The 13,158-nt window shown below is 34.3% G+C and overlaps 1 protein-coding gene across 2 annotated transcripts in view; it reads right to left on the bottom strand.

The window, feature by feature from the left end:
* Positions 1 to 13,158, bottom strand: part of GRID2 (glutamate ionotropic receptor delta type subunit 2) — a 1,374,233-nt gene that overhangs the window by 112,257 nt on the left and 1,248,818 nt on the right. For both annotated transcript variants that reach the window (XM_007450019.1, XM_007450020.1), the window contains one exon: positions 6,778 to 6,944. In XM_007450019.1, coding sequence (XP_007450081.1) covers positions 6,778 to 6,944 — 167 coding nt within the window. The remainder of the gene's footprint in view (positions 1 to 6,777; positions 6,945 to 13,158) is intronic.

Here is a 13,158-nt window from a genome sequence, read left to right as displayed (position 1 = left end):
CCCGTGTCCCCTGCATCGGCAGGCGGACTCTCAACCACTGCGCCACCAGGGAAGCCCAACAACTGCCTTTTGAATGAAATGATACTCAGATCTAGAAACAGCACAAATCTTATTTTTAAAAAAGGCTAATCCAACTTGCTTCCTGAAAAGCAGCTTGGTCCAATGTCGCAGACTCATTATCCAGCTGAAATACTGCTTTGTGTCTTGCACTAGTCATCTATCTTCTCTGTACCTCAGTACTTTCCTCAAAAAAGTCTAATAAAGATTCTTGTTTATAAACGGTACTCTCTTGTACCTTGGATGAAGTGTTCCCCAAATGCTGTATGATGTAAGTACAAGGAAAACAGAATCACGTTAACACTTCAGAATCTACTCCATGAGATTGCACTACCTGATGGCTGAGTTTGTGTTCAGCAGTGAGAATGCTATATGCTTAAGGGTAATAAAGTCTTGTCATTTTCTTAAAATTTCGCTACTGCTTTGCAAGATTAATAAAACGAATCTCAAATCATATAGTAGCATATATGATAAATATTTTTGAAATATTCACATACTGGAAATATCATCAACGGTACTTATACCTCCATTTATTTAGACCAAATACTGCAATAAATGTAAATCACTTTGGTTCTCCACTGGAAGCAGCAGTCACGAGTGATTGGTAAACCCCACAGGATGTTAGTCATAAAAATAGCTCCATCAGGATTCAGGAAACAGAAAAAAGTGACAAAAAAGCTACCTCACTTTTTCTCTTTCACTGAAGTTCCCTAAATTCAGCATTCTAAATTTAAAACAAATGTTTTAAAGGGGGGGATTGCTTTGATATATGAATAGTACATTCTTTTCAGTGGTTTCCAGAGGCTATTCCTTGTTTAATATATGTATATTACATGAGAAAAGAAAATGATTTCCTTCATTTAAATGTTAAAATGTATATTATTGTCTTAAATAAAAATATATATATAAACATATATTAGTATTTTCTTCTACTATCTCCCTTTGAAAGTGAACCTTCAATGTTCCCTCTGGTTTTGCAGCTCCTCAAACATATTTTCTTACTTTATATAAACATGCGCATCTAAACTATCTATTTTTCTTTATCTAGAACAGAGAATGTGAATGTGATGAAATCAGGTGGTTTTAGCACTGAGTGTGTGTGTGAGTGCATGCGTGTGTGTAAGTGTTGGTATATACAGTTGACCCTTGAACAATGTGGGGTTAGCAGTGCTGACCTTCCTCATAGTAGCAAATTTGCATGTAACTTATGTTATAGGGGTATCCTAGGTTCCTCCTTATCTGAGGTTCCTCCATGTCTGCCATTCTGCATCCCTGGATTCAACCAACAGTGAATCATGTAGTAGTATAGTATATACTATTAAAAAAAAATCCGTGTATGAGTGGGCCTGAGCAGTTCACACCCATGTTGTTCAAGGGTAAACTGTATATATAATTAAAAAAATAATATCTGGTGTGTGAGAGAGAAGAACAATACTACTAGGGATATATTAACATGATTTGAGCAAATATAGAACAAAAATCTGTAAGCCAGAAGACTGTTTGACATATCAAAGTATCTACTAAGTAGTGGATTATCATGTTGTTGTTTTAAAATACCCATTACTTTTCTAGAAATAATTTTCCAGTTGGTTTTACTTAGAGGTGAAATAGAGCTTATGCAAAACTTGTAATAGATGAACAAGAAGGAAAAATAAGAGTTGGAAGGAGAAGAAAAGAGTGGGCTGTTTATGGCCACTTGGATCTGCACATCCTTCCCCCTTCAGATTCCTGGATTATATGTACTCCTCTGATTTCCACCAAGTCCTGTCCATCCCTCTTCAAACTGTACCTTTTTTCTAATCTTTTCTCCTTCTCATTGAGAATATTCTCACTGCCTAACAGCTGGAATACTACACCGCCTTGTAAATGGCCCTCCTCAGTTGAACTCTGTCTTCATCTAACCCAACACCTGGGACCCTTCAAATACTCCTTTCTCTAGATATTCTCCTCTTCAGAGCCCCACAAAGCTTGAGAGGACACAAGCTCTAAGCTGTGTTTGAGTCCTAGCTCTACTTGTCATTAATGTGTGACTTTGTAAGATACGTAACTCTGAGTCTCAGTATCCTCAAATTTATAAATGCAATTAATAAATGCCCAATTCACAGAGTTGTGGTGAGCATTATATGAAATACATCAAGTGTTTAGCATAGTATATACTTATTAGACAGCAGCTATCAACATTCTGGTGTATCACATTTAATTTTTGCTTCTCTACCTGTATTCACCTGCCAACATTCTCTCCAGTCAAGTTGTTCTTTCTCATTGTCCTTTCACTACACGATGACTGTTTTCGCTTATTATTTCATGTTTTTCTGAGTTTCACGTTTTTCTTACCTGTACCCATCCCCATATCCAAATGCTATTTTCCCTTGAAGTCTTCCAGCTCAAGCCTAATAAAATCTTTTCTATCCTACTCAGCAATGATTTCCTTTTCTCTAATTTTTTCAGCATTGTCTATATAATGCAGTTTAATGTATAAGTTCATATTACTTAATGTTGACATATGTATCTTGATAACGTCACTCCTGCTCTCAGAGTGGAGGGACTGTATATATTTTGTATGTCTAAAGAGAAAACAATTAATTTGTTCGTTTGACTTCTGGTTATATCCTTCCAGCCAACCAAGTGCAGAGCTTTAAGCCAGTTGGTGACTTATTTTGGAGCTGCTATAGGCAATCAGTGGAGGCTGCTTTTTTCTCATCCTGAAAAGGGAACAAAGTGCTTAGAAAGTTGGGAAATAAAAGGATTAGGGCTCTATGATTTTAAGTTAAAGAAATATTTTCTACCTTCCTTTTTGGAATGAAAGTATAAAAATTCTTACAGCTGTGAGTGGAAAGAAAGGTGGACATGTGATGTTTGTTTTCTCTTTCTTGTCAGTTTTACTAATCATTGTATGAAAAATTAGAGAAACCAAGATAAACAGAAAATTATTATGATAAGAGAAGATAGAAGACTTTTTAATATCAAGTAAGCACAAAGGATAAGTACTCAACGTATTTGATTATAAGTAAATAGGATCATCTTTGAGCACAAAGTTAGGTAGATCTTTTATTCATTCATCAAATATTTATTGAATGCTTACTCTATGCAGGCATGAGGTAGGCACTGGAAAAAGACTATATCCAAGTAGTTCAAAACTAAACAGGGCTTCCCACCCTCAGTTTCTGTGTCTATAAAATGAGGATAATAATAGTACTTACCTCATATAAGAACTCAGGGTCTGGTACACATTATACAGTATGTTTTATATTATTTTTATAAGCTTTTAAAAGAAAGATAAGGGAAGACAAGGTGCATGAACACCAAAAAACTAAACATAGAAGTAGAAAATTTCAAAAATTTCCAGTTTTATTGCTTTTTTGTGATTCTGAGCAAGTTATTTACCCCTTTGGACTAGTTACATCCCTGGTAAAAAAGGGAACTACTGTTCATTCCATTTCTAAAAATTCTGAAATTCTGTGATTAGGTTGAAATATTGTTTATGCATCTTTGCCACTCTCCATGAATTCAACAAAATCATTCTCCATGCAGTTTGAAATATGTCCTTGTTTTTGTGCCACTAGGTGGTTCTATTCCCAAAGTTTAGGGTTAGCAGCCAATAGGTGAAAAGGGACTCTTTTATTGATGAAGCATAAAATTAAACTCATGAGTTAGTTACTCCTTGACACCCACTAAGATTTGAGAACAGGGGTGAGCTTGTACTAACTGCTCAATAAATATTTTTTTGTTATCTTTTTAGCCTTATGAATAGTTAAGGTTCTAAGATCAACACTGGAACTAATTTTATTAACAGCATAACGATATCACTCTGAAAAATTCAGTTCTCTTCCATTCACAGATGTCTTTAATGTAACAACTTTTGATGATTTTATTATACTAAGAACTATTATGAGACAAAGGCCATAGAAAACATTTGAGGAACAAATAGTGTCAGAGAATTCATTGTAAACATTACCTACCACACTAGTACTCTGACCCATATATCTGATGAGATATATAAATTCTTTAATTTCTGCTACCAAATTATCTAGTATCTGTAGAGACCAACGAAACAAAATTCTTCTATCCAAATCTACAGTCATATACTGTAGCACTTATTGGTCCTTAAAAGTCACTCCTGTGCATGTCCACTCGCATACAATTGCACAAGTGAGCATATCACTACAGCCTACGCCTCTGATGCCTGACATGATGCTTGCAAAGCTCAGGACCATCCACTCAGTGTATGTACTTGTAGACTAATAACTCTAATAACTGTGCACTAATATGCAAGTGTGTAATAAACAAATAGACAACATTTCATATGATTGTTCTGGAGTCATTAAAACGTAAAGCATACAAGATATTGGGCAGATAGCAGATAATAAATGTAGTTACTATATCATTATATAATATTTATTACATATTAAAGTACTTTGATATGTAATATGTGTGGTATAGACACATAGTTACTTGAGATATAATTAGTATTTACTTATTAAAAATCACTCTGAATACTGTCATTTCACTGAACATAAATCACATGAGCAATCAGTGATCTAGTTTAACCAGTGGTCCAGGATAAGCTGTTGTAGTAAAGCTATTTATAATAATTTCTCAAGTATAATACAATGATTAAGTGTGATGGTCTCTATAACTTTTAAATTAGTTAATAAAAAGGAGTTCTTTTTTCCCTGATGGCTATAGAAAAAGGGAATGAATGCAGATATTTTCTGGGTTCAGGGAGAGAGTTTAGGTGATAGATTAACACTGCACATATGTATAGAGGGGGGCTGGCCAGATCGTGTTTCTTTCCTCTCTCTTCCTCCAGATGTGTCCAGGGGACTAGCATGCAGGGTGTCATTATTAAGGAACTCCACAAAGAAGGACAATTTAAACTGTCAACATCCATGATGCTAATCAAAGGAAAAATAATGCTCATTGCTTAATATTGTGTTTTAGTAGTTCAATGAAATATATTCACTCAGAATTAAAATCTCTGTAAGGTAAAACACCACATGGATAATATGAAATAGGACATTTGGTGTGACTGATTAAATACTTCTTTAATTGCTATTATGTTTGTGTACTGATTTTATTGGCTTCATTTTTTTTTGGCATAAAAGACCCAGAAATCAGGTCTGGAAACAAAAAATATCTGTAGTGAAGAAAAAGCCAATTAACCGCAACTAAGGAATAAACCATCCTTTTCCTGATGACCTGGTTCATGTTAAGGATCCATTAAACTTCTCTGCTGGTCTTTTACCATAAAATCCTGGCACTCCCCTCATTCCATTATGCTTTCCATCCTCTCTTCTAAATTCATAAAAACAATGGTGTGCCTCTTCTAACACGTAGAAGAACAATGGTGGTCCCTGGGACGAGAAGCTGCATAAAGACCTGCAGTTGACCACAACTCGCAGGAGAATTCAGCCAAATCACAGCCCTTATGTTCCATCAATGAGAAATACCTTTTTTTTTGATGTGGACCATTTTTAAAGTCTTTATTGAATTTCTTACAATATTGCTTCTGTTTTATGTTTTGGATTTTTGGCCGTGAGGCATGTGGGATCTTAGCTACCTGACCAGTGATCAAACCTGCACCCACTGCATTGGAAGGCGAAGTCTTAATCACTGGACCACCAGGGAAGTCCTGAGAAATAACGTTTGTAAAGTCACTGATTTGGGTTGTTTGCTACACAGAAAAGGTGACTAATGTAGGACCCTAGAGTTAATTTAATATCTTCATTTGCTGATAAAGAGAGAGGCCTAGGTTTTTAGTTAGCTAACAGAAGAGTTATAACATCAATTTGGACTACTCACTTGTTTTGTTAAACACAAAATGCCTGGCTTTTTGTTATCTTGAAATTTGGAGGAATACAACTCAAATAGTTTAAAATTTGGGGCCTTAGTACTACCTAGAGTACTACCCAGTACTGCTCTCTTTCATCTGGCTTTAGCTTTTAGAAAATAGGTACAAAAATAGCTAGCAACAAATCAAGTACATCAGTGGCAAATAGAACATACTTCTACCTGAAAGATATTTCTCTCTCTTAGGTCCAACCTTGCTTGGTAGTAGAGATAATAAAATGCAGTGATATTGTAAATTCCTTTCAGGCCCAAGTCTTTCATCTACATTATTAATATAAAATATACATTTAAAATTTTCTTTCTTAAACAACTTATAATAGAAAATTCTGATTTGAGGAAGAGTATAATTTCTTAGTAAACTGTCTCCTAAATTTCCATGACAAAGTTTCACGTATACTTTGACACCAATGACAGACTCTAAAATTTTTACTCTTTTCCTTTGCAAAACTGATATGGAAACATCCCTATCAGTATGTGCTTCAAAACTTTAACCTGGTCCTGAAGTTTATTTTATGCTTTGGTGTTTTTAGAAAGGAATTAATTTTGCTAACTCTATGACAGTTTTAGCCCCTAAAAATTCAGAGGCTAAACTCAATTAAGTTTTTACTTTATTTTGTATATCAGTTTTTTGAGAATAACCAGTTATATGCAGCAGTAACTTTTCCCTTTTTATGAGAAAAATAATACTTTAGTACATGCTTTAGGAAATGTCTTATTGAACAATCCCTTATAATTCCCTTTTGTTGTTGTTGTTTACTGTGGTGTTCCAAACAAAGAAAACAAAATGTAGTAAACTAAGTGGAGTAACCAAGTGGATTTTCCTTTTTCTATATTTCCTCTCTTCTTATTTGGACCACACACAAATCTTACCTTTGTGAAAAAACATCCCGGTAAGGACTGCCATGCTGCAATGCAATTCCATATCCTCGATCAGCAACAGTATTCCCAATGGTGTAAAAGGAGCAGTCTGGGTCATTGATAGCCACGTATTCCAATACAGCTGCATCCCATACAAAAGCATAATTTCCATATTTTACCTGTGCAAAAATGGAGAACAAAAGAAGAAAAGAGGATTTAAGGTTGGAATTTTAAGTCATATAGACAGGATAAAAAATGTTACATTGGTATATATTTAATTGTGCAAAAAATTAATAGGACATGTATTTCAAACTAAACACCTATTCTGCATGAGAATTTGGCTTCTGGTTAATTTACAGCTCTGTTCTCTTGGAAATGTAATAAAGTTGGAATGTAAAATGACGCCTGAGTAGTAAATGTCACCTGAACTGGGAGAACAGTAAATGCAGGAAAGGAAACCATGGCATTGAGCTTCTCTGAGTGCAGTAATTCTTATAGCTGGCCTTGTGTCTTTGGGGACCCTGGAAATTGTGCTTTTGGAGTTGTTACAAGAGATATTGACTTCTTTGGATTATTAGGCTTCCAAGCCAGATAGGCTTTTGCACCCACCCAATATGGGTATCATCTTCTTGCCTGTGATGTATATCCTAAATCAATTCTGCAAGTAAAACTCACACTGAAGAGAAATAACTAACACTGGCCTGCTGGCAAGATATATTTCTTGTTCTTCTAAGTTAATCTGTTGCCAAGTGTGACCTATGGTAATCTTGTAGCCAAACTTGGTGGGCATTGCGATAAGGAAAAAAATAATTATACAACCTTGTCTATCACCATGTAGGGAACATGACTTTATTCTGGGTTGTTTACAATATCTTTTAGTGATTATCTTTTTTTCCCTCAGTAACCTAAGTCAAACTTTTATCAAAAATAAATACTGATATTAATAAAGTTAATTTAGAAAATTATTACATATACAGAACTTAATGAATTCATAAAATAAACAGAACTAATAATTAAATCAAATATTCAGTTTGTTTATTTGCTTATTTATTTATTTGAGGGGAAAGTAATTTCTTGGTAAATCTGATTAGGGAAAAAGAAAAAATGTATAAGTACAGGTAGAGGGAATGATGTCAGCAAAATGGGTGAATAGGAGGTCCCGCACCTTCATAACCCCAGAGAAATGACAATTTGGCAGCCATCCACAGACAAAAGTGCCTTTGTGTGAGCCTTGGGACCCAGGCTGCAAAACTCTGGTGGAGTCTAAAACTGACAAAGAATGCTTTCAGAAGGTAGGCCTGTACCCCAGTGGCCAGTTGGCTAACTGTGGTCCTGGCTGCAGTCCTAGAAGCAGCCCTATGTCCCTGTGGACTCTGCTCTAGATATGTAAAGGTAACAGGTAAGGATGTCCATTCTCACCACTTCTATTCAATACAGTCCTGGAAGTTCTAGCCAGAGTAATTAGACAAGAAAAAAAATCCACATTTGAAAGGAAGAAGTGAAATTATCTCTATTTGCAGATGACATGATCATACGTGTAGAAAATCCTAAAGAGTATACAAAAAACTACTAAAACTAATAAACAAATTCAGTCAAGTTACAGGACACAAAATAAATATACAAAAATTATGGCATTTCTATACACACACAATGAACTATCTGAAAAGGAAATTAAGAAAATCTCATTTACAAAACAACAAAAAGAATAGAAGAAACTAAACCAAAGAGGTGAAAGATTTGTACAGTGAAAATTACAGTAATGAAGGGAATTAAAGAGGACACAGATAAATGGAAAAACATCTTATGTTCATGGATTGGAAAAATATTGTTAAAATATCCTGACTACCCAAAGTAATATACAGATTCAATAAAATCCGTATCAAAATTCCAATGGCATTCTTTACAGAAATAGAAAAAACAATCCTAAAATTCATATGTAACCACAAAAGACCCAAGATTACCAAAGCAATCTTGAGGAAGAATATCAAAGCTGGAGGCATCATGCCTCCTGATTTTAAAATATGTTGCAAAGCTATAGTAATTGAAACACTATGGTACTGGCATAAAAACAAACATATAGATCAAGGAAGCAAAACAGAGATCCCAGAAACAGATCCACACATATATGGTCAACTAATCTTCTGAAAGTATGCCAAGAACACATAATAGGGACAGGATAATCTCTTCAATAAATGAAGCTGGGAAAACTGGATATCCACACAGAGGAAATGAACTTGGACTCCTATCTCACAACATATACAAAAATCAACTCAAAATGGATTAAAGACTTAAGCATAGGACCTGAAACTGTAAAATTCCTAGGAGAAAACACAGGGTAAAAGCATCTTGACATTTGTCTGGATAATGATTTTTGGATATGACATGATCAAAAACATAGGAAACGAAAGCAAAAACAGACAAATGAGCTATCAAACTAAAAAGCTTCTGCACAGCAAATGAAATCATCAACAGAGTGAAAAGGCAGGCTATAGAATAGTAAAAAAATATTTGCAAACTATATATCTGATAAGAGGTTAATGTCAAAAAAAAAATATAGGGAACTCCTACAACTCCATAGCAAAAACATAAAACTTGATTAAAAAATGGGAAAAGGACATTTCTCAAAAGAAGACATACAAAAGGCCAAAAGATACATGAAAAGGTGCTCAATATTACTAATCATCAGGGAAATGCAAATCAAAACCACAATGAGATATCATCTCAAACTTGTTAGAATGGCTATTATCGAAAAGACATGAAATAACAAGACTAAGCGAGGAGATGGAGAAAAGGGAATCCTTGTACCCTGTTGTTGGGGTGTAAATTGTTACAGCTAGTAGGGAGGCTCCTCAAAAAAAAAAAAAAAAACAGAACTACCATATGGTCGGGTATATATCCAAAAGAAATGAAATCAGGATCTCAAAGATATTTATGCACTCCCAGGGTCATCACAGCATTATTCATAATAGCCAAGATACAGAAACAACTTAAATGTTCAGCAACAGATGAATGGGTAAAGAAAATGGATAAATAATAATGAATATACAATGGAATGTTATTCATCTTTCAACAAGAAGGAAATTCTGCCATTTGCAACAACATGGATGAACCCAGAGGACATTATGCTAAGTGAAATAAACCAGACACAGAAAGACAAACACTACATGATCCCACTTACATGTGGAATCTAAAATAGTCAAGACTCACAGAAGCACAGAGTAGAATGGTGGTTGACAGGGGCTGGTAGGTGGGAGAAATGGGGAGATGGGGGTCAAAGGATACAAAATCTCAGTTATGCAAGATGAATACATTCTGGAGATTTAACATACAGCATGGTGAGTAGAGTTAACAATACATGGTATTACATATCTGAAATTTGCTAAGAGGGTAGATCTTAAGTGTCCTTATTACAAGAAACCATAACTATGTGAGATGATGGATATGTTGATCAGCCTCATTGTGGTGATCATTTCACAATGTATACTTAGATCAAAACATCAAGCTGTGTACCTCAAATATATATAATTTTTTGGGCAGTTGTACATCAATAAAGTTAAAAATACACATAGTTAGAAACTGGAAATGAAATAAAATATTCAGAAAGATGTTTAAAAATAATTGTATGCATGATTCTATAGGAATAAATTTAAAATATCAATAATGTTGATAATATCCTGAAAAAAGAGAAATCGCCAAATTTTCTCAAGTAGAAGTAAAAATGTCTCTAGCACATAAGAAAGAGCTAAATTAACCTTGATACTAAAATATGAGAAACCTCCAAAAATCTCAGTCGTGTTCTCCCCAAAATATCAGCAAACTGATTTTCATGGTATAGTAGAAGAAAAATGTAGCATTATTAAACAAAAACTATCAACACTGCTTCAGTATTAGGAAAGTTATTGGGATAATATATATTATAAACGAGGCTTTATAAAATTTTTAAATGATCTTTCAAGAGACACCAAAAAGATATTTGACAAAACTGAAAACCATTACTTATCTCCTATCTATCTATCTATCTATCTACCAATGCACAAATAAAAAGTTTCTTCTTTAATGATGTAAAGAATAGAATAACTACCTCAAACAAGCAGCACATCTTTTGGAAACTGAAACTCTAATGGCATTACCATCAAAGCCAAGAAAATGGTGCCTACTATACCCCCCCAAACTTAACATGATTGTGATCATTTTAGCCTATGCAATAAAGCAGGAAACAAATTCTGATTTCAAGCTATTGGGACAAAATTATCATTATTTGATGACATACTTATGAAGTCCACAAGAATCAATGGAAAAAATAATAGAAAATGGAGATGTGGTACATATATACAGTGTAATATTACTCAGCCATGAAAAGGAACAAAATTGGGTAATTTGTAGAGATGTGGTTGGACCTAGAGTCTGTCATACAGAGTGAAGTAAGTCAGAAAGAGAAAAACAAATATCGTATATTAACACATGTGCGTGGAATCTAGAAAAATGGTACAGATGAACCTATTTTCAGGGCAGGAATAGAGATGCAGATGTAGGAAATGGACGTATGGACACGTGGGGGGTGTGGGGGGTGGGATGAATTGGGAGATTGGGATTGACGTATGTGCATTGCTATGTGTAAAACAAATAGCTAGTGGGAACCTGCTGTATAGTGCAGGGAGCTCAGCTCGGTGCTCTGTGGTGACCTAGATGGATGGGATGGGTGGGGGTGGGAGGGAGATCCAAGAGGGAGGGGATATATATATACATATAGCTGATTCACCTCATTGTACAGCAGAAACTAACACAACATTGTAAAGCAACTATACCCCAATTAAAAAGAAAAGAAAAGAAAAGAAAGATTTCAACATATAGATTGGTTATAAATAGATATATGAAAATCAACCGCATTTCTATTAACACATCAATAAGAGATAATATATAATTTGACTAAAAATATCCATTTACATTAAATACAAATATCTAGGAATAAATGTAACCATAAATGAATAGGATTGTATATAGACATCTTCAACACTTGACTGAAGAAGACTTGAACTCATTTCTAGATAAGATGTAACATATTCCTAAAAGAATAGATGCACAATCCTAAAAGAAATGTCAATTTTCCTCATGTTATTTGATACTTAATGCAATCTAAGCAAAATGTCCAAAGAGTGTCTTAGGACTTATTAAGATCTTTGCATATTTACTTAGAAGAAAATAGATGAGAAAAGCAAAAAATTTTGAAAATAAAAAATGACTGGAGACTTAGAATACTAAACAGTGAAACATGCTACAAAGCTTAAAAATAAAATAGCACAGAACTTCTTTGAGAATAGAAAATTGGCAGAATAGACATAAAAGCTTACAGAACTGATAAAAGCATACAAATGTCATATACAGACTGTATTACAAAGACCGCAATCCAAAACAGTGTGGCAAATAAGAAATATTTTTAAAAAGATAGTGATTATTTTAAAAGGTCAATATCAAGGCACTATGTCACATCATATACAAAATAAATTCCTATAGTGTAAAACATTAATTATAATGGACAGAGAACCCAAATTTAAAAAATCCACAAAACTGGAAGAACATGTAAGACGACTGTATTTTCTGATATTGGAAAAAGAATAGGATATCTAAACATAAATGTAGAGAAAGAAAATATAAATAAATATTTGATACATTTAACTCAGCCCTCTGTATCCATGGGTTTTGCATCCATGGATTCACCCAACTACAGACAGAAAATATTCAAAAAGTAAAATTCCAGAAAGTTCCAAAAAGATTTATCCCAGATTAAGTTGGAGGTTGAATTTGCTGTATGCCTGCAACTATTTACATAGCATTTACATTGTATTTGCAACTATTTACATCACATTTATATTGTATTAGGTATGATAAGTAATCTAGAGATGACAAAGTACGTGGGAGGATGTGTGTAGGTTATATGCAAATACTATATCATTTTATATAAGGGACTTGAGCATCCCTGGATTTTGGGGGTCCTGGAACTAATCCCCTGCAAATACTGAAGGACAACTATACTGCCTTTTTAATATATTTGCTTAGACCAGGCCAATATCAGATACTCGATAAAAAGTTTTGCATGAAATACGGTCTACAACCTTCAGACCAGTTTACTGTGCTCAATGGATATTTATCTTTGTTGGGAGTGAACCCCAACCAAACCATGGGATCTTGAAACAGATAAAAGAAATCATTTAATGCAACTATTCATGGAGTGTCTACCGTATCCTAGGCACTCTGTTAGGTACTATGGGTCAGTGTTTCTCAAAATGTGATGCTATTAGAATTAGAATTACCAGGGGATTTTTGTGGTAAAAAAATGTAAACTCCAGACCCAACCCCAAACTTATTGCATTGGGATGTTTGGTGTTTGAGGCCTGG

The sequence above is a fragment of the Lipotes vexillifer genome, unplaced genomic scaffold (genome assembly GCF_000442215.2).
Source record: "Lipotes vexillifer unplaced genomic scaffold, Lipotes_vexillifer_v1.1 scaffold178, whole genome shotgun sequence".
NCBI classification, from domain to species: Eukaryota; Metazoa; Chordata; class Mammalia; order Artiodactyla; family Lipotidae; genus Lipotes; species Lipotes vexillifer.
This window is presented reverse-complemented; position numbering and strand designations above follow the sequence as displayed.